The sequence below is a fragment of the Erpetoichthys calabaricus genome, chromosome 13, assembly GCF_900747795.2.
Source record: "Erpetoichthys calabaricus chromosome 13, fErpCal1.3, whole genome shotgun sequence".
Taxonomy (NCBI): domain Eukaryota; kingdom Metazoa; phylum Chordata; class Cladistia; order Polypteriformes; family Polypteridae; genus Erpetoichthys; species Erpetoichthys calabaricus.
Window position 1 is genome coordinate 105947959 of NC_041406.2, and position 21742 is coordinate 105969700.

At 41.7% G+C, this 21742-nt stretch overlaps 1 protein-coding gene and 1 long non-coding RNA gene across 3 annotated transcripts in view; one reads left to right on the top strand and one right to left on the bottom strand.

Annotated features, from left to right (window-relative positions):
• Positions 1-9048, top strand: part of LOC114663592 (transmembrane protein 245-like) — a 56167-nt gene extending 47119 nt beyond the window's left edge. For both annotated transcript variants that reach the window (XM_051936129.1, XM_028817416.2), the window contains 2 exons: positions 1197-1391; positions 3908-9048. In XM_051936129.1, coding sequence (XP_051792089.1) covers positions 1197-1391; positions 3908-3953 — 241 coding nt within the window. In that variant the 3' untranslated portion in view covers positions 3954-9048. The remainder of the gene's footprint in view (positions 1-1196; positions 1392-3907) is intronic.
• Positions 9049-13580: 4532 nt separating this feature from the next.
• On the bottom strand, positions 13581-19931 carry LOC127530112 (uncharacterized). Its single transcript, XR_007936642.1, has 2 exons — positions 14327-19931; positions 13581-14260 (listed from the first exon to the last, which is right to left on the bottom strand). It is a non-coding gene; the product is annotated as an uncharacterized LOC127530112 (long non-coding RNA).
• Between the last annotated feature and the right edge of the window lie 1811 nt (positions 19932-21742).

The following is a 21742-nucleotide window of genomic DNA, read 5'->3' on the forward strand; positions in this document are numbered from 1 at the left end:
AAATGGTCAAACCAGCCCATCCAGCATCGACAATCATGCCACAGTCGAAATCGCTGAAATCACATTTTTCCCCCCATTCCGGTGTTTGATGTGAACATTAAAGAACTGAAGCTCCTGAACTGTATCTGCATGATTTTATGCATTGCTCTGCTAACACACAATTGGCTGATTAGACAATTGTATGGAAAGCAACTGTATTGGTGGTCCTAATAATTTGCTCAGTGAGTGTATGTGTGTATGCGAAGCTCAGCCGAGTGTCTCCTTCCAACTGTTGATTTAACAAGCCTCAGATTCCTAGGTGGTTTTATGACTTGTCTTGAGATGACTTCCAGCCAAGAGACACAATTATTTTTGGTGTCAGTCCTTCTCCGCTTTCATATCTGGGACACCAGGCTAGAATGTCCGTCTTCTGTCCAGCCACAATGTTCCTACAGCTCTAAGCCTTTTTTTCGTCTTTACAAGGAAGGGTCTCTAAGGTAGTCAGTCAGCACTTGAAGGTGCAGCACGGTCTCATTTTTTTTTCATATTTTTTACTATTTTGGACTATATTTACATTTTCTCTTGGGATTAATAAAAAATAATAAACTCCCCTTAGAACAGGCAGCATGGCCCACATTTCCTGAGATAATGGCTGCCTTCTGCTACCTTTCACCAGGACAGCCTACAACGTGTGCCATTAATGCTTCTGCTGCGTTGCCCTCGGTCTGTTCTCCTTTGAGAGCATTGTATGCTTTCATCCAAGTCTGATCTTTCTCACTCTTGCTGTACTGGGGCACTGAGCACAGGTGCAGGTCATACTTCCCACTAGTGAGTTTTGCCTTTCCATACCAACATAAGCAGGAGTTCTCCTGCTGCTTCCACTACAGCTCTCTCCTGAGGTTTTTGTAGGACTTCCACTGCTCAGTGCCATCCTGTTGGTGCTTTTGTCCCTGGCAACATTTTGCCAGGTGGGCAATCCCCTTACAACATAATCAGTGAAATAAAAAGCACACAAAAAAAACACTTATTGTTAATTACTAGAAAGTCATTAATGAGGACAGGGCTTCACATATCAACATCTTTTGGTCAAGTTGAGTGTAACTCGCATATCCTTAGGCAGGAGTAGCGAGCGTTGTATACCCGACTTCCATGCTCTACCACAGACAAATAGCTAAACTGTTTTTTTTTTTTCTTTTTCTTCCTGGTGTTTTCTTTAGAGGTGGGCACCCTTATCTGACCGGTCTGGCAGTTGCAGGTGGGGCCTACTACCTAGGCTTTGAAGGAGCCATAATTGGGCCCATCCTGCTTTGTATCCTAGTGGTGGCTTCCAACATCTACAGTGCTATGCTGATGAGCCCAAACAGTGTGCAGACGACACCATTGCAGGGCCCGTGGCCTACACAAGCACAAAGGTAAGAGCAGTGTGACCTCGCTTCTGCACAATTGAAGAGAACAGAAGGGCTGTCCTCTGTGTGTACCAGCAGCTGCTTTTTCTGTACATCTCCTCCCCCCACCAGTTATTTAACCATTTATGGTCCCAGCTTGGCATGACTAATTAGAAATCATGAAGATATTGCAAGAAAAGTTACCGTGGGCATTCTGCACCATGAGTTTGGTGGTTTTTCTAATTAAAATGGTCATCTAGTAGAATAAGGAGTTAATATTGCATTCACGTACTGGGAGATCTCCAGAGTTACCACTTGTGATGTGTCATCTTCCTATTTTGTAGTGTTGATGAGAACCTCCAATCGTCATTTTGAGAAAAATGCAATGTTGCTACTGAATGTCACCTAACTACAGACTAGTGGCACTTAGATGTCACATCATGAAGACCTTTGAGAGGCTGCTCTTGTGGTAGACCACCTGGCCCCACTGCAGTTTTTCTATCAGACCAAGATTGGAGTGGAGGATGCAATACCAGGCTTGTTCTCACCTGGACAACACTGTGAGGATTTTGTTTTTAGATTCCTCCAGTGCTTCAATACCATCCACCCATTCCTGTTAAGGGGTGAACTCGGAGATATGCAGGTGGATGAGCCTATGGTGTCCCGGATAATGGACTATCTGTTGGGCAGACCACCGTTTCTGATATGGATGCGAGCAACACTGGAAAAGTCCCGTCTCCCAGCTCTTCACTATGTGAACCTCAGCCTATAACTATAATGCCAGATCACATCACTTGCAGGAATTCTCAGATTATTCTGCACTTGTTTTTTGTTGCAAAACGAATTGGGCAAAGATTGTTGGTAGTGACATCCTTCTCTTCTTCTACACCTTCGTGATGGCCAGTTTGATTTTCTATGTTCTGGTAAGCTGGGTCACTTCAGGAGAGGCCGACCACATCAACAAGCTAATCAAAAGAGCAAGGTCAGTTATGGGACTCCTTCTGGAACCCCTGGAGGTCGTAGCAAAGAATAGAATTAAAACAGAACTGAGTACCATTATGAACAATGTTGCACATTCTTTCTGTGACACACTAACACTGGAGATTTTCAGACAATGAATTATTCAGCAGAAGTGTGTCAAACGCTATAAAGGGGCTCCTTTAAACAAACAGCAGTATAACTGCATAAGGCCTCACTGTTACTGTGACAGTTTTTTCTTACTAAATTTTCTTCATTTTTAGTCATATTGGTGTGTGTGTATAAAGTTCCTTCTATCGTTTGTGCCATTTCCAGCTATACTTTCATTCTGAATCAGCATTGCATGCTTCAATGATGTTTACAGAAAATCATATGAAAGTGTGAGGGTCCTAATTTTTCAACTATTTTAGTTAAAAGTACTGAATGAACTCCTCAAAATTGTTGGCCTGTTTTTTTTCTATATTTACAGACATGTTTGTAATTTCTGCTCTCTTATAAAGGGTTCCAAGAGAATTCTATCCTGAAGTATGTTCCAAAAACAAGTACATAACCTCTGTGTCTCAACTTGGCATTGCAGGCATGATGGTGCACCTCGAGTGATCTGCTGTGTTAGGTCTCTGACAAGTTGTTTGTGTCCCGCACCCTCACCAAGTCTAACATGGGGTCTTTTTAAGAATTGTTTCTTTGCCCTGATTTGTAGACATGTCTCATGCTCAGTTGATGCTCTTTTGAAGTTCATGGTGTTCTCACTTTGATTTCCAGTGCTAGGCAGGTGAGGCCTACAGGAGCAGTTAGTTGTATTGAGAAAGAAAAAGCAGCAGCACAAGAGGAGGCCACTTGGCAATCGACAGCTAATCTACGTTTGATATTATTGACAGACATGGACACTCACCTCATCCATTTTTCTACTTTGTCAACTTTATTTTCAGATTTTATTGGCGTTTATCTATCACTAGTGGCACAAGTGCTCAGACTCTTGTACTTGTCACAGTTACCAGCGGGAGAAGCTGACCTCTGTAGCTACCTCTTCTGCTTTATGAGGAGGTCCTATGCTGCACACACTATACATGTTTTTTAAAAAGTCATCTGTTTTGAGGATTCCGCTCAGAATATAATAGAAGAGGGCGGCACGGTGGCGCAGTGGGTAGTGCTGCTGCCTCGCAGTTAGGAGACCCGGGTTCGCTTCCCGGGTCCTCCCTGCATGGCGTTTGCATATTCCCCCCGTGTCTGCGTGAGTTTCCTCCGACAGTCCAAAGCCATGCAGGTTAGGTGGATTGGCGATTCTAAATTGGCCCTAGTGTGTGCTTGGTGTGTTTGTGTGTGTCCTGCGGTGGGTTGGCACCCTGCCCCGGATTGGTTCCTGCCTTGTGCCCTTTGTTGGCTGGGATTGGCTCCAGCAGACCCCCGTGACCCTGTGTTCGGATTTAGCAGTTTGGAAAATGGATGGATGGATATAATAGAAGACGAAGGATAGTTAAGTGGACACGGGACATTCTCAGTAGTCGGTACTTTGTCTCAAGATCTGCTTATTTTTTTAATTTCATAATTTTTATTTTTTTTAACAGGTCTTTTGCTGACACAACTGACGAGCTGAAAAGTGGAGTTGAGTAGATTGCGGTTCCTCTTCTTTCGTGTAATGGAACTGGTGGCCTGCATGGCCATGCCCAGATGCCTGCTTGGGGCCTTATTTCCTGCTTCAACACACACAAGCGGTGGACCGCTCTGGTGGTCCTGACTTGGTTTTTGGACTTCGGCTGGCCTTAGAACTTGCACACCTTGTGCCTCAAACATTGTGCTTTATTAGCTTTTTTTTTTTTAACTACTCCCCTGACTTGGGCCTTTTTTCCTACCTGTGATGGTGGCCCGGTCAGGACATGACACAGAGTGAAGCCATCAGTCCAACTCAACAGGTGATCACAATGGAACAATTGTCACTCAAAGATCAGGAGCAATTACCAAACAGCAAGTTTTACTGTGAGTCCTGCATTTTTGAAATTGCAGAGAGAGGATGCCAGATTATTCTCGCCTGTTTTCATCCTGCTGTGGCCACATGTGTCGCTGTTCCTTTAAGTTAGCATCAGTGCAATCACGGCATCTATGAGTGTCAGGGGCACTTAGGTGCTGTAACGAGCTGCTGAATAGCAAAGTGACAGGAAAACAAATTAAAATAATCAACACGTAAAAAGACAAAGCTAAAATGCAACAAACAAATCAGTAAGGATGTTCAGTGGAGGAGCAATAACTTTCTTACAAGCAAAAAACCCTGATGAAGGCGAGAGCTCTTTGTGTGGTAGAGCACGTCTGCTGCTGCTGCTGCTGCTTGGGTAATCGTAAACACAGATTTGTGCGCTAGTGGCAGACGCTGTAGGCGACCAGTCTGTGTGTGTGTGTGTGTGTGGAAGACTTTTCTTCATCCTTTAAAATTGTTCACTTCGTTATTTTCTCTGTAATCCTGGAGTTAGCTGTTGATGGTACCTCATGTCAGAACCACCAGCCTTTTTTCCCCACAAGCTGCATTTTGCTTTAAAGTAAAGCACCTCAGATGTTCATTTTTGTTCATATGATATGCAACGCATTGTTACTTTACACATTCAACAAGGACCTGCTGCCAGCTGGGACTGTGTTTATCATGTTGTGACAAACCAGTTCATGTGAAAGTTGTTTTAAATAAAGAGTCGAATGCCTTCACTGCCTCGACCTTCTGCCAGTTGATAGTTTGATCCTTTTTTAACAATGTATTAGGTGAAAAATAGGATACGAGCATGTAAGGCACCTGCGAAACCCCCTGCTAGTCTGTGTATATGGGGGGGGGGGGGGGGGGCCCAAAAATTCCTAAAATCAGTCACGCACACAGGTATAGGGTGTAATTATTGGCCATGCCACTGGGTATCATACAGTTGTGCTTGAAAGTTTGTGAACCCTTTAGAATTTTCTATTTTTCTTCATAAATATGACCTAAAACATCATCAGATTTTCACTCAAGTCCTAAAAGTAGATAAAGAGAAACCAGTTAAACAAATGAGACAAAAATATACTTGGTCATTTATTTATTAAGGAAAATGATTGACTATTACATACAGTAATCCCTCGCTACTTCGCGGTTCACTTTTCGCGGATTCACGACTTCGCGGGTTTTTAAATACAAGTGATTGCCCGCCTATTGCGGAAGTTATGTTCCAGACCCATCAGCAACAGGAGAAAATCCGTGATATAGAAAGACCATATAAATAAACATTTTTATAGTTTAAGCCTTAAAATACCCATCCCACATGCTTTAAACACACTTTGTTAACACATATGATATGTGGATGTCGGGCTAAGGATATGAGTAACATCTCACTATTATAAAACATTTTAACTTCACGCAAGACAAGACAGTGAGACAGGAAAATTGGTGATGTACAGGCTTTTAAATTATTGACACGCAGAGCGACAAGCAGCACAAAGCCAGCACAAAGTCCACTTCTTCTTAGCGTTCATTCAGCTCCCCACCCCCTTGACAATGTGAAGTGGCAGGAGCTACTGCGCCTCCGGGGAGGGGGGCTTGAGCGAACGTGCGTTCAGCCCTCACACACCCACACTCCTCCTCCTCCTCCTTCCGAACGCGCAGAGCGACAAGCAGGCATTTTGGCAGAAGCAGCACAAAGTCCATTTCTGCTCTGCTCAGAGTTCAGCTGCCCCCCTTCACAAAGCGAGTGCAGACACATTGACGTCTGATCGCTGCGTGCAGTGTGCAGTGTTGGTCTGCGGTGTTTAAGAATGTAGAAAGTGTTTAAGAGCATAGGAAGTGTTTATAAGAGCATGGGAAAGGTTAACAAGAGAGTGAGAAAGGTTTATAAGAGTGTGGGAAGGGTTTATAAAGCCTTAAAATATGTATAAATGATAAAATAAATATAGGTCGCTACTTTGCGGATTTTCACCTATCGCGGGGGGCTCTGGAATGTAACCCCCGCGATAGGTGAGGGATTACTGTATTTGTGAGTGGCAAAAGTATGTGAACCTTTGCTTTCAGTATCTGGTGTGATCCCCTTTTGCAGCAATAACTGCAACTAAACATTTCCAGTAACTGTTGATCAGTCCTGCACACCGGCTCGGAGGAATTTTAGCCCATTTCCTCCGTACAGAACAGCTTCAGCTCTGGGATGTTGGTGGGTTTCCTCACATTAACTGCTCGCTTCAGGTCCTTCCACAACATTTCAGTTGGATTAAGGTCAGGACTTTGACTTGGCCATTCCAAAACATTAGCTTTATTCTTCTTTAACCATTCTTTGGTAGAACAACTTGTGTGCTTAGGGTCGTTGTCTTGCTGCATGACCCACTTTCTCTTGAGATTCAGCTCATGGACAGATGTCCTGACATTTTCCTTTAGAATTCTCTGATATAATTCAGAATTCATTGTTCCATCAATGAAAGCAAGCCATCCTGGCCCAGATGCAGCAAAACAGGCCCAAACCATGATACTATGTTTCAGAGATGGGATAAGGTTCTTACGCTGGAATGCAGTGTTTTCCTTTCCCCAAACATAACGCTTTTCATTTAAACCAAAAAGTTCTATTTTGGTGTCATCTGTCCACAAAACTTTCTTCCAATAGCCTTCTGGTTTGTCCACGTGGTCTTTAGCAAACTGTAGACGAGCAGCAATGTTATTTTTGGAGAGCAGTGGCTTTCTCCTTGGAACCCTGCCATGCACACCATTGTTGTTCAGTGTTCTCCTGGTGGTAGACTCATGAACATGAACATTAGCCAATGTGAGAGAGGCCTTCAGTTGCTTAGAAGTTACCCCGGGGTCCTTTGTGACCTCGCGGACTATTGGAGTGATCTTTGTTGGTCGACCACTCTGACATTTACTCTGTGATTGTGCACTTGATACGCTGGGATTTTTTTTACCCCCCTCTCTAAGTTGAAAAAAGCACATCAGATGACATCGAATACCAAGATGGCGATGATCACGTTTTAATGCATTAATGGACTTTTTTTTTCCTCTCCCCTGCAGACTGAATCAGTGACATTAAATCCCCACCCCCCGAATCTCTAAATTTCATTCCCTGAGAATTGTTTTTCCCTTGAAATTAAAACAGACTGAAGAAAAGACTATGTGCTACCATGGGGGGAAAAAACTTACAGGAGTCTCTAAAAATGCCACAGTGACAAACGATGAGCGCTGGAATTGTTAACAGGACTGAGAGAAGTGCTAGGACAAGTGGGTGGAATGTCAAGGTGACTAAAAGGGAACTGCTGGAAGTTGTAGAATATGTTTGTAGTTACATTGCTGGGAATTTTGGGGTTTCCCCTCATATACCGTACTGTACATGTGGTTGTTTATTATAGATTCTATACTGTGTTTAACATATTGGTTCCAATTTAAGTGGCTCTCCTCTTTCAAAAACAGAGTTTGAGGAAAAATGACTGCGCTATGCAAGAATCATAACTAAGCACACTGAAGCAGAAGAAAAAGGTACCAGTGTACCAAACCTGCATGAGCTTAACTTGGTGTGTTTGTGTAGCCTCAGAAGGTCTTTGGACACATGAAAATGAAATACTGTACCTCGAATTTAACAAGCGCCCCCTTTTTTTTTTTCTTTTTTTTTTATAAAAAAACGTGGAAAAAGTGTCAAATTGGAAACAGTGCAGGACGTACACTAGCCAGTATGTAGACAGTGACACGGCCTGTAGGTGTATGCATACATATCTGTGTATCTTTTTCTGTAACAAATGAGAATGCAGCACTTAACGTGCCGTTGCTTAAAATTCAGATTTCGGCCCACCGGATGGCATGCCCAGTCCGTGCTGACACTTCATGGTTTTTATCAGGAGACACTAACATGTTTACAGTTGCCATCTCATTAAAATTTACGCCATTCTACCATGAATGGATGCTTGGCTCCAGTTGTTTCTTGTAATCAGTGTTTCTTGACATTTGTCTCTAGGATTTTCAGCATCCTTTTAAACTATTTTGTGCCAGTGCCACCAACCAAGGGTTACCTTTTACCAGGACTGTCATCCCCTATAGATTCCATAATAGCCCTCCCTGAAAGAGCACAACCAGAGGTTACAGAATCTGCCCAAGGCCTCATCTCAGATTAATAACGATTATTATAGATGGTTGTGGAGGTCAACCTTCTGGAGCAAAGCACCTGAAGACACATACTGATCATGTCAGAGATGAGGGGCAGTACGTGCAGATTTTCTGCTTGCTACTGACATTGACAGGGTTGACCGGTTTGTTTATTGGGCTGCTAAAGAAACTGCAAAAAAAAAAAACAAAACCCCCCAAGGTGTCATGTTTACAAGTTAGCGGCCCACACGGCTTCACTCGTTTTCGGTCACAGGTTTAGGTTTTACAAGTTCTGTCACCTGGTGATGAAAGCAATGAGTTCTGTGCTGTTTACATGTCATTGAAGGGCAACGAGAGGGAAAGAGTGGGCTTAGCAGACACGTGCTGCCAATGTCCACCACAAGAGGGCAGCACCTGGCACTCATCTGTTAATCCTAGTTGGGGTGACATATTTGAGCGGCCTGTGGATGTCTAGACAAATGGCATTGATTTTCTGTGTTACTTTGCTAAATTATTTTTTTATTCATGAGAGTTTGAATATAATGCACCGTAAAGACTCATTCAGTAGCTAACCTTGTCAAGAATGTTTTTGGAGTCTCAAGTATTTTAAAGTTTCCATTTGTATACTAAAACACCAATAAAACATCAGAGTAGAGCATGTCTGGACTGGCTTTTCTCTCTCTCTGTCAATATTGTGCCAAGTGCGGTGGGGTCATTTGCTGGGCAAAAGAGCCCCAGTGGACTAAAGTGTCCCAGCAGGCTGTGCACTAAGAATGGTAGATGGGCCACTGGGTCAAGAGGCTTTCTGGGGCTGTGAAATGGTTATGAGGAGCTGCTGGCTTCACTTGTTGTTTGATGGCCACCTGGGGACTGCGTATGAAATATGGGAGTCCTCAGATTTGGTCCTGGGACCACAGAGGCTGTAGGCTTTTGTTCCAAACTAATTTCTTATTTAATTTTATTAATTGCTGTTGAAGTATTTATTCCTTAAGCAACATTTTTTGTGAACTTATTTCATACGAGACTCACATTAACCTCCTTAGCATTTTGTTTATCCCTGGAAAAACAAGTCAGAAACATTGAGTTTTTTTTCAAGAAATAATATTAATGTAATATAACATTTTCAACAATAATATAAAAGCATGTAAATACCAAAATGGGATTAGAAATTCAGTAGGAAATGTCTGTCAGGTGTCCGCTGCTGTCACAATCAGGTCAGTGGAAACATGCATCTTTGCACACTTTTCTTACAATATTTCTTCTGTGCATGAGAGGATACAATGTCAGTGCCTAATCCACACAAGCAATGCGCCAACGTGAAATTTCCTTTCCACACACAGTAATACCAGAAGAAGATGGGCATTGTTCAGTCCCCATCACTGATGAACCTTTTGATGAACTGGGTATCAGTGGAAAGCTACCTTTGCCTTTGGATGTTCAATAGAGAAAGTCGCTACATTAAATCAAATGATGCCCACAGAAGACGACAGCAAACGTTTAGGTGGTCCAGAGGAGGAGATGAGCTGAGGCAGTAAGGAGGCATCATGGAGGAGAAGAGCAGACCGAGGGGATCTACTGAAGTCGCTACACTGCAAAGTACAAAGCCACCTCCTCCATGTCCATGTCAGCCACACACATGTGGAAAGAATGAACAGAAATGCAAAGACCGGGGCATACAAAAAGTATTCACCCCCTTAGACCATCGTCTCTGTATATTGGTGCTTTAGTACACTGAATCACACGGGCAGAGCTGCATTGACCACACCTACAAAGTGTTCACCCCCTTTGAAAGTTTTGACATTTTATTCTTGTACAACATTGAATCACAGTGGATTTAATTGGCCATTTTTGACATTGAGAGCAGAACGCCACTCTTTAAGTCAAAGTGAAAACACATCTGTGCAAAATGGTCCAAATTAAATATAAATATGAAACACAAAATAACTGATCACGTAAGTGTTCACCCTGATCCCCCCTAAATCCTGACTGGTGCTGCCAGCTGGTGTTAGAAGTCACAGAATTAGTTCAGTGGAGACCACCTGCCTGGGGTCTTGGTTGATTTTCAGTATATAGTTCATCCACCTGAATGTAGAAGGGCCAGCTTGTGGTCAGCCAGTATTGTGGCCTAACTGGCACAACGAACACAAAAGAACACTTGAGACCGCGACTCGAAGGGGGTCATCACTTATGCGATCAGTTATTTTGTGTTTTATAGTTGCCATTAATTTAGACCACTTTGCAGAGATCTGTTTTCTATTGGTCAAAGTCAAAAGAGCTCATTCATATTCACTGTCATTCAACATTCTGTAAAATTAAAATGTCACAACTTCCAAAGGGAGTGAATTATTTTTAGAGGGGATGCATGTTAGCTAACAATGTAAATGGCTATACATTTGTTTTAGAACAACTTTGTTTGTTAGTACCTTGTTCAAGACTTTGTGAAGAGTATGTGCAGGCCTTGTGCGCGAGACCCCATTAAATGTAAATATAATCTCTTAAAGTGGTTCAAAAGCGCATATGCAGTAGGAGAGCCCATGGCAGCTATGAATTAACATGGACTGTTGGCGAGTTAGTCACTGGGTGTTTTCATAAGTCATGTCAATGACAGCCACCTCCTTCTGTGTTTGTACGTCAATATTTAAGTTGATATGAAACCCAGGGCCTCCAAGTTAGAAACAAGTGCTTATCCAGCTTCTCCCTCCCTCTGCTAAGCAATGGCCCTCTCAACTTCAACACAGCGGCTGTCTATCACACAGCAGCAGGCCCACTTCTCACTGTGATGGGATGGTGAAGGAGGATTGTTTTGGGTGCCACTGCAGTTATGGCTGGTCTGTAATACGTCTCCATCACATAGTACAGTTAAAAACGGCTGAGCATCCAAGTCTTATTTGTGAAGAAAACCTCACTGCTGCCCCAGCGGGTTCCACCTAATCAACACCTGCTACTTCTACCCATAACTCAACCACGTGGTCCACACAGGTTATCTCTCAGCTGAGCTCAAACCATTGAAGCAAAAGTCAGTCTGGTTTGTCACATTTCCATTTCACCTAAGACTGATCCCTCAAATGGTGAGCACTTGTGGGACAAGTCAGGTACAAAAGCTGAGTGACAGCCCCGTTGCATCTTTACATCCTAACCCTGATGTGCCAATCTGTCCCGTCTCTGTAATTGGCCTCTACTGGTCATCTAATGAAGTCAGTACAGAGGGACAACCAATCTGCTGCATACAACTCCTCAGCCCAGACCCCACGCTGGTCCAACACCCACCAACATCCATCTCTCCCCCGGTTTACTTGACTCAAATACCTCAGCCCATGCAACTGGAAGTGGGCATTCATTCAACAAACCACGACTGATAGAGCCAGACTGCCCATGGAAGTGTCAAACTTAGAGCTGTTAACGATCAGTGAATGGTTGACGTTCATCTTTTGGTTTTGCTTTTTTTATTTTTTAAGTGTGGCTTTGTGACTATTAAACCTTGATCTCCCTGGGATCTGAACACTACCTTGTCCTGCCTCTTTTCTTCTCATAACGTCCAAATCTTAGGTCTTTGAAAAAGCCAACACCATTGGCCAGTTGCATATATACTTCACATTACCGCTATGGAGTTTGGACACACCACTGTACAGCACAAAGGAAAACAAAAAATAAAACTAGCAGAGAGCTTGAGTGTGCATAACACACAGCTGCTGTGGGCCAGACAAAGAGTCACCTTATGGACAAACAGCATGGACTGCCACAGCGTAACACAGATGGTGTAATGCAGGACTCAAAGTCTGAGTGCGCAGTTTTTAGTTTCAAGGTGGCTGCTCCTTTACCAACAGAGCTGTCTCCATATGTCAGCAAAGTGGGTGGCTGCCCAATGTTTGGTGCTTTGGGGAACTCTGCACTGGCCACCTCCAACCCCACCGTCTGCAATTATAAAAATATAAATACTGAATATCTGAACAAATTGACTCACAATGGAATCTAAAACTGCTGATCGAGCAGATGCTGCAGCCACATCTGTCTCATTCAAACAATGTCATCAGTTACCAACTAAGTTATTGCAAATGGTTCCTAACTAAACTATCTTGGAAAAGAGTGAGCAGAAGTACAAAAGGAGATAAATCACTGAAGTGGGGGCAAGAAAATAAACAAGCAGAAGAGGGAGGATGCAAATGTGGCACCTAAAGGGTGTTTTGATGGGTTTGTTGTAAAAACCAGAAGCAAACAAGAGAAAGAGATGGGTGGTGATCTCAACAACAAAGAAGCTCGTGAGATGCATGAAGATACAATCATGAAGGCCAGTCCAGCAGCTACAGTCTCACATTAGCTCACTGTCACTGCCTTCCTCCACGTGACACCACTACTGCCCCAGCGGTCTGCCCTGTCACATTAGAGCAGGGGTCCTCAATCACGGTCCTGGAGGGCTGCAGGTTTTTGCTCCAACCCAGCTGCTTATTAAGAAGCACGGATTGCTCAAGTAACACTTCTGCTACACTTTAGTTGTCTCACTCGTTAACATTTTGAAGCCTTATTACTTGTTTTAGTCTTAAACAGCTGTAGTCTTGGTTTTTAATTGCTCCTAATTAACAATAAATGCAAATGACAAAAGAGACCAGCATTTCTCTATTTAGCTTGTTACCATTCACACTTGTGTGGATTTATATTGCACTATTGGGTTTAAATAACTAGAAGGAAAGTGAAGGACTGAGAATTGCTCCTCCATTTTAGCCATCAAATCATTTGGATGATATCCTTAGAAAGGGGAAGAAAATCTAGGATATGAGAATGAAATGACAGAGCAGAGTTAAAGCACCAACAAGCCATGAAATTAAATTATTGGCAAGAATTGCTTTTTAGTTAAGCAAACAGGTTAGAACAAAAACCTGCAGCCACTGCGGCCCTCCAGGACTGTGATTGAGGACCCCTGCATTAGTCCTCATTAGACCCAGTTTGCCTGGCCTGATTTTTCAGCCATTCTCTTCTCTGTGGGGTGTCCTCTGCTTGAACAGTGCGTGTAGCTGGTGAAAGTTACGGGTGCTAATGTCTCAGACCTACAGGACTGTGATCTTGTACCTTAAAGACTCACCTTTGTTTCCTACTGGACTGTCTTCATTTGAAAAAGTGGAATTTTCAGGAGCATACCATCCATCTAGAACACCTCAAGCAACACATGACACAGAAAGGCAGACCCAGACTTGTGCTCTTCAAACATCTTTTATTTGTCCAGAGGAAAAAGGCATGCTGTGTGGATCTGAAATGACACAATCAGGTGCTAAAATGTCTGTTACATCTGCATGATAGAAATGATTTTGGACATCTGTACAGCACTTCTAAATGTCATATATACATTGTCATTTCAAACTGCGTATAAACAAAATCTCAGAGAGAGAAACAGTAGAAACGGCATGCTGCACAAGCCACAGACACGACGTGGGCATGGCATCTTGTGAGTGCCCACCCCTGGTACCAGTCCATGCATGGATTTGTTGATTTTTGTTACATTTTCTTTACCGTTGAGCTTTTGAAGGTACGTAAGACTCAGTTCTGATTTATTTCTTCTTACAAATATGTTAATTAAGGCAATGATTATGCTTTCTGAGAATGAAAGCCATTTCTGCCAAAAGGCACACATGTGCGCGCACAAACACACAGACAGACAGACACACACACACAAAGCGATGGCCATCAAGTCACGACTGAGCACGTTCACAGCAGCTAGTGAGGATGCTGCAGTAGCACAATGGTAGCTCCACTAAGCAATGCTCCCTGCATTTGTCATTTTTAGGCTTTGTGATGGTGCACAGGTCCTCTGCCACTTCGCCGTTCTCCCCTTAAGTGCACTGTGGATGTTTTACTATGAACTGCTCTTCTGACACTTACAGCAGAGTTGTGCCTTATGGCAGTGCCACTCTGCCATGGGTGTTGGGCTATGTGGTGCCACTCTGCAGCAGCTAACAGGTAGATGTGCAGTCATTTAAATAGGAGATGACATTTTATTGTGAATCCACTACATGCCACAGACTATTTCTCAAACTCTACATAAATGTATTGCCGGGCTTGACAGGATCTCATAAATTAATAGTCAAACCACTGAAATCATTTTAAAAATAATTTAGAAATGTCTACAAAGTCTTAGAAATCTTCCTGACATTATATAAAGAAAGCGTCAGGTTAAAGCTGGTAATCCATCTGCTCCTCCACAGGACCCTCCCAAGGCTGGATGCCAGCCTGGCATTGATTTTTCCAAAGGTCTCATCATTCTTAATATTTCAAGCCTGATGTGGTGTGTTGCTTTCTCTTGCTTCTTTAACGAATGCCGCGGCAGCTACATGAAAGCAGGAGTATCAGGAGGAGAAATTTGAAGTTTAGTCAGTCTGGCCCTTTCCATCTCACTCTGATATTACAAATCAAAAGGGTTTGACTTCTGACAACTCATTTTAGGGATGGAGTGCAAGTCTGGCATGAAAAGTCAGCCAGGAGCCTGCAACTTGAAATAGCTATGCCTTTGCCATTACTCCAGTAATGTTGTCCCAGCTGCTCACCTGCTGGCTGTATTCAGGGGTCACTAAGACCCCCCACTCTTAAGGTTCACCCACTTTTTATTCTATATAGCACTTTTCATAATACTTTATGTAATAATCCAGGCTATGTTTAACTTGTATAACATCATTTGCAGCATAAGCGACTTTTACTACACATAAAATGCACAACTACTTACTTTAATTAGCACTTGACACATCCAAAGAAAACTATAAATCATAACGGCAGTGTACAACTGTCTCCATTATTTCTATAATGCGAGGACAAGAGAGGGTCAGCTGGGGCTCTATGCCCCATTTCTCCTCTCATTTTCCCTCTGTGTGATCTCATTGTTTAACTAACTGGTCTTTCATTTTTAGCGGAATAAAAATCCTAATGATGACGATTGTAAAAAAAACGATAAATCGCCTCCCAGTAGCACATATAAATGCTTGGTACATTCCACTAAAAATGAGTGAGCCCAGTTTTGAGTTCTCTGGTGCCGTGCCTTTCATCATTCCACGTCATCTGTCCCAGAGTCTGCTGTGTTTGTTGTTGTGATTAGGATACGATACCGGGAGCCAACTAGAGAGTTCAGAATGATCAGCTATGGTAAAAACACGATTGCATATATATATTAATACTGCTCTTTCCTAAATGCAGAAAAGCTATCTAAACAATGAGATCAAATACAGAGAAAAGAACTAATTGATTAGGAAACAAAAATCTACAACCACAACAGGACCCCCCAGGACAGGGATTAGAAGCCACACTGCCTTAAGTGACTCAGTTGTTTAAGTGTTTGCTTGGTAATGCAACATGAGTGGTGCTTCATAAAACAACAATCACTGCTTCAGATTAAAAACAGTATTTGCCAGCTACAGCTCTGTAGTAGCCTCTTGTGAAGGCACTATATTAAATAAAGGCCTCAGTCAATGATTGGTTTGGCAGTTGTAAAATATCTCTAGTACAGCATAGCCGGTCACAAAGGCAATACCAGTCAAAAACAACAGACAAAATCAAATCAAAGTTCAATTTCTGTTTTTTGATTTAAAAAGCCACCTTTTTGCTAGTAGTGTAGCAAAGGAGTGTCTGACTGATGCGTCAAGGCTGCCAGAGTGGACTATCAGCAATCCCATGGCCACTGAAGTCAGTTTTGAAAAGCTTTTCAAGATTTGCTCCATGAACAGGCCAGAACAAACAACATTTGGCACCTTCTACTTTCATTACCTCACAGGTATGCGTCTTATTTCATTTGTCCTTTTTACCCAACTTTTTGAAAACCTTTTCAGTTTTAACCCCGTGCAACACCTTCAAGACAACATCAACCGCACTTGAAGAAGCAAATCAAATATGCTGGTGTTACATGAAGTGGCCCTGCAGTGACTGAGAACATTCCTGCTAAATCAAGTAGCAAGTTTCACTTTCAATAGACACGCCGTGTAAGGATAGGCTTGTGGTGATCAGAATCAGAAAAACATCAAAGATCCCTGTTTTACTTTGTATAGAAATGTACTTATTAAAAACATAAGGCTAATATGATAGCTGTGCATGAGAGGTTGGAAGGTACCTGCATAGGAAGTTTGACAAGTCTTTGAACTTGGGAAAGAATAAGGATCCACAATTTCCATCAATGGTCAGCATTTAAAAAAGCTGGTCATTTCGAACAGGCTTGTGCCCGTTTCACAAATGCAACCGATTGTAAATTATGATGGCACAGCTCATAGAACTGCTGTCCTCTGCACATTTTCAGGCCACACCACATTTTTTTCTTTACTGATTGCAATCCATCTTCCATAGTTTTAACATCTGACACAAATGAATGCCAAGATGGGGTGTGGAAACTTGCATTGTTGGCTTGTGTGTCCCCCATTTTGGTGTTTGACCAGTTAGTGTGAATTGAGATGAGGCTTTGTGAGCAGACCTAACTTTGTGTTTGTACCCAGTGCCTCACCGAAACAACCTGATCATTTCTGGCAGCTATGGAGCTGTACACACAGAATGGACATGCAACTTTCTGCTTTACCATACCTAAAAGAGTTAAGTGGGGGCTTAGGGCTTCTAACAAAAGGATTATATGATTTACCAATGCCAGCCCAGTAGTGACAGACAAAGACAAAGGTCATGCGGTTTTCAGTGGCTGCTGACCTGTACTTGCCAACACAAATGTGGTGCTGTGCCAGCTATGTTTGTGGTTTTTTAGGTGACAGCCCCTACCCTGCAACCTCCCACCTCCATGTCATTTACAGTGGAAAAGACAGTCCATAGGTGAAGGATGTTGTTTGTGCAAACTTCTATCATAGCTTACAGAATGTTCATGGGAATCAATTTTCAGAGTTTGTGCTTATTACCCTGAACCCGATGCTGCTGCGGTAAATTTAACTGGATCTAGCAGGTTCAGTAAATTAATGGATGGATGGGTCTTGTAACATGGTGGTTAGTAAGATGAGACAAGAAACCCACTATCTTCTTCTGTCAATTTTGCTGCTTTATAGTCTGTTGTGTCTCAAGGATTTTAGGCAGACATGCTGTAACTTCATTATACTTTTCAACCAGATTATTCAGCTCAATAAGGCATCAAACGCAATTCAAGTGAAGATGACCAGACAGAAGGAGGAGAATCTGACAAATGTGCTTGCACTTCTCACTTGTGATGCCATTCGTCCACGGTGCACAGCTTTCGCACTCTTTTTGTACAAGAGTTGTGTGTTCTGGTTTGCTTTATGAAGAAGATGAAAGGTGACATGACATGGGCTGGTTTGAGAGTATATGCCTTTAGGGGCTGTTCCTAAGTTTAGCACCTCATTGCAAATATGTAGGTATGAAAAATGAATAAAATTATTAGCAATTTGCACTTTATTGCCGAGCTGTGCTTTGATAGTCTCCACAGCTGACAGACTTCAGCCCTTTTCCTCAAACTTACAGACGCATGATGCCTGACAGCAAAGCTTCTCACAAAACAAATGTAAATAATTCAGCCACTGCAGGCCTAGTCTGGAATAACTGGAGGGATTAATGAGACTGGAGGAAACAGAGGCACACGTCAAATGAATTAAGATGTGAAGGTGGCCAACTGGGGGGTAATATGGGGGAGCCAATGGTTACATCACTAAAAAGAAAACGTACAACACATTAGAATGTTAACATGCTCGACATAAAACTTCAGGACACAATGAAACAAGTTTGCTATTTTTGAAGGCAAAGCTAGGTTTTCACATACTATCTATCATTAGCCCCAAGAACATGTGTCTTTAATTGAATAATCGTTTCTAAGTTGTACAAGGTTCCTCCTCATCTGCTTAAAATGGTTATATATGTGGCACCAGAGCAAATGGGAAACAAGTGCTTTAAAATACACCTCATAGATCCATTTTGAAGCAGCAAAGCTTATGATTACAGACAACATGACGTATACATTTCTAAGATATGTTTATGAAAAAAAAAATGCAGGCAGGAGTTCTTAACCTTTATTACAGACTTCTGGCACTGTCTTTGCTGAGGAAAGGATACCTGTGTGTGACAAAGCTAATACTATTCAGTTAGACGGGTTTGGGTGTTACATAAACCATAAGTCCTTGCTATACTTTTATTTTGAAAAGACTGCCTTGTGTAATGTGAAGACAGGAAGAACTTTTATAGTGAAGCAAAGTGTTACAGGAAGGATATAAACTGGAAAAAAAGAAGCCACTGGGGAGAAATAGTCATCCTCCATCTTGTGAAACAGGTCTGTAATGTACAAGTTCTTGGACTGGTATTAAGGCTTATGACATGGTTGTGGATTCTAAGTGCAATGGAGAAGCTTCCAGATAATTCCTGTAATGGATTATGCTTAGTGGATGTTCTCAGACTTTAGAAAAAGAAAAAGCAACCGGCATTGTTAGGAAGCAAAAACGTTCCATTGGATGCATGAGATCAGTCTTCTAATATATAAAGCAGAGTCTATGTATGTTTGTTTGTCTGCTATACAAATCTGTACCGGGCATCCGATCGCCACCAAACTGGGCATGGGGTTGCTTTGTGACCAGGAGGAGGTCATGGGGTATGTTGGGTTGGGAAAAATGTCCTTGGCCAAGCGCAGGACACCTTTTGACCGACACAAAATTCGCAAAAAGTCCCCGTACTTATCATCGACAAGATGGCCGCACGTTGCAACAGACGTTAACGGCGGCGCCATCTAGCGGCACATTTGGTCTCTGTGCATCCCTCTTTACCAATGTTTCTTTAAATTGCCAAGACATTGCGGAAGTGTCCAAGTATTAGAAAGCGGATTACTTTCATCGCGTGAAGGGGAACTGCCATGGATGTAAAACGTGAACGACCCAATGCACGCGACTGGCTTTGTGTATTTGTGGTGCTATATGCTCACTTTCCAACTCACAGTAAGATTTCAGTCTTGGTCTTTCTGACTGATTGGTGCTATTTGTTCGCTTTCCAACGTATTGTAAATAACGCTCATTCATCTCACTCTGGTGCTTATTCCGTACGTACTACCATGTGACACATTATCACTGTCCTGCTTTTCACTAATATACCAATGCCACCAAAAAAAATGACGTGGCATTAAAAAGTCCACTTCCGATGCCACAAAAAACTCTATTTCAAGACCGTCTCAAACATTGCGCAAGACGTCAAGATGTTTTCATACCAAGAATTACGCTGATTCCGAATAATTTACCCTTTGATTTCAAATGTCTATAATTTCCTGCTCAAAAAACTCTATTTCAAGACCGTCTCAAACCTTGCGCAAGACATCAACATGTTTTCATACAAAGAATTCCGTTGATTCCAAATGATTTACCCTTTGATTTCAAAAGGCTACAATTTCCTATTCGTTTGGATATGTGAATTACTAAGGCTGAAGTGCAATCACTCCAAGTTAAAGGCATCAATTTGGAAAATCCATGCTTTTCATACGGACAACTCTACGTAACATGTTCTACAGTGGGCAATCCTCACAATTTGTTCATTTTCAGAACCCCATGACAACACAAAAAATATACTGTATCCAAAGCCTCTAAAATGACCACTTACATTACGTATTACAATAAAATGTCAAATCAGAAAAATGTTGGTTCGATTTCTATGTTCTGTTTCTGTCATTGGGGAAATTCACCAGTTATAGATTCCCGGGCAACGCTGGGTACTCCTGCTAGTATTTCATAAAGAAAACAGAGACTATTCCCTTGCTTGGTGAAAGTGTTAAAAATAACAGACTTATTTTTCTTTAGTTTATTCTAAGCTATTCTTTTGCTTAGATATACCTGCACCTGTATTTGTTTGTGATTTGAATTTAAATTCTAAATACATGTGTCTTTGTAACATAGTAAATTAAAGGGGGTTATTTTTTTTCCTTTTAGCATCCTAGAATTCAACCTTTGTGTCTTAGTAGCTCAACTTTTCAGAAGTGATGATAGTTGATTGTTACATGTGTGCTGTGCCGTAGTAGAACATGACGAAATAAAGCATGTGTTTGAAGTCGCTTCGCATGATATCAAACTTCAACTATAATTTTCTGAAAATGCACATATCTGGCATGTGAAACTAAGATACGAAAATGGAGTGCCAATAGATTCCATTAATCCCCTTGTTATGGGTTTTAGGCTAGAAGTAAACAGCACAATTGAAGACCTTTGAAAAGATGGTCTAATTTTCAACAAAAAAAAAAAAAAACGACCTTATCTTATCTCATACTACTACAGTATGCCCTGAAGGAGGTGGGCCGCCAGTAGACAAAAGTCTCCAAAACTGCGACTGTGTCTCACTTTATCTTTTGACATTGTCAAAAGGCAAGAAGTTTGTTTTACATAAGGATGCAGTGGACTGGAATTTTTGTTTTCCTCTCCTCTGTTATTAGTTGGCCATATTTCTACAATACTAACAAGCATATAGTGTTAAGTTCTAATTATATTAATTTGAAATTATGTTTTACTGTGTATTTAGTGAAATCTGTACTGTGTGTGTGAACATGTGAATTTCCCATTGGGATTAATAAAGTATCTATCTATCTATCTATCTATCTATCTATCTATCTATCTATCTATCTATCTATCTATCTATCTATCTATTTAACATATTTTTTAAAAATAATTAATTCTGTATATTTTATGTGTAAATGTGTTAGAGTACTCAGAGCGTGTACTTAGTGAAAAGCTCTGTAGAAAAATAAACTGAATTAATATATGGTGGTGCCCCCACTTTAACATACACGTCTTTAGGGCATGGAAGGCAAACTGGAGAACTCCGGGAAATGTGCAGTTGGAGCTTTGAAACTTTGGCATTAAGCAATGTGCAGCTGTAGCTGACAAAATCAATCAACAAACGTATTCTCACAAAATTACCCGTATGTGCCTTCCAGCTTTCGTTTCTTCCAGTTTGACTAGAAAAACAGAAAAAGTCTACAAAACTCCATGATTGATGATGACCGGGAAATTGTCTGTATCAGAAACACAAATGGTGGCCTTGTGGGTCAAAGCAGCAATAATACGTCTAGGTCACTGCAGCAAAGGGATACATCCTCAGTAGACATTACTTTACAATTTCCACATGTGCACCACCAACAGTCAGTTGCCCTGTGCCTTACAGGAGCTTCAGGCCGTAAAGTTCTGTTTTCCACCTTTTTCCATGATGTAGTTCCTAATCAGTATATTCTTTAGGGTTTAGCAAATGAGACTAACCATTTCATCATCTTCATAATAAAAACCATATCAATGATATGAGACCTTAATTTTAAATCCTTAGGATAATTAAAATTTCACCAATAATACAGCCTGACCCTTCAAATCTCTGCCAAAGTATTGTAACTACAGCGTCCATGGAAAAAGGTACAAGAAACTAAGGG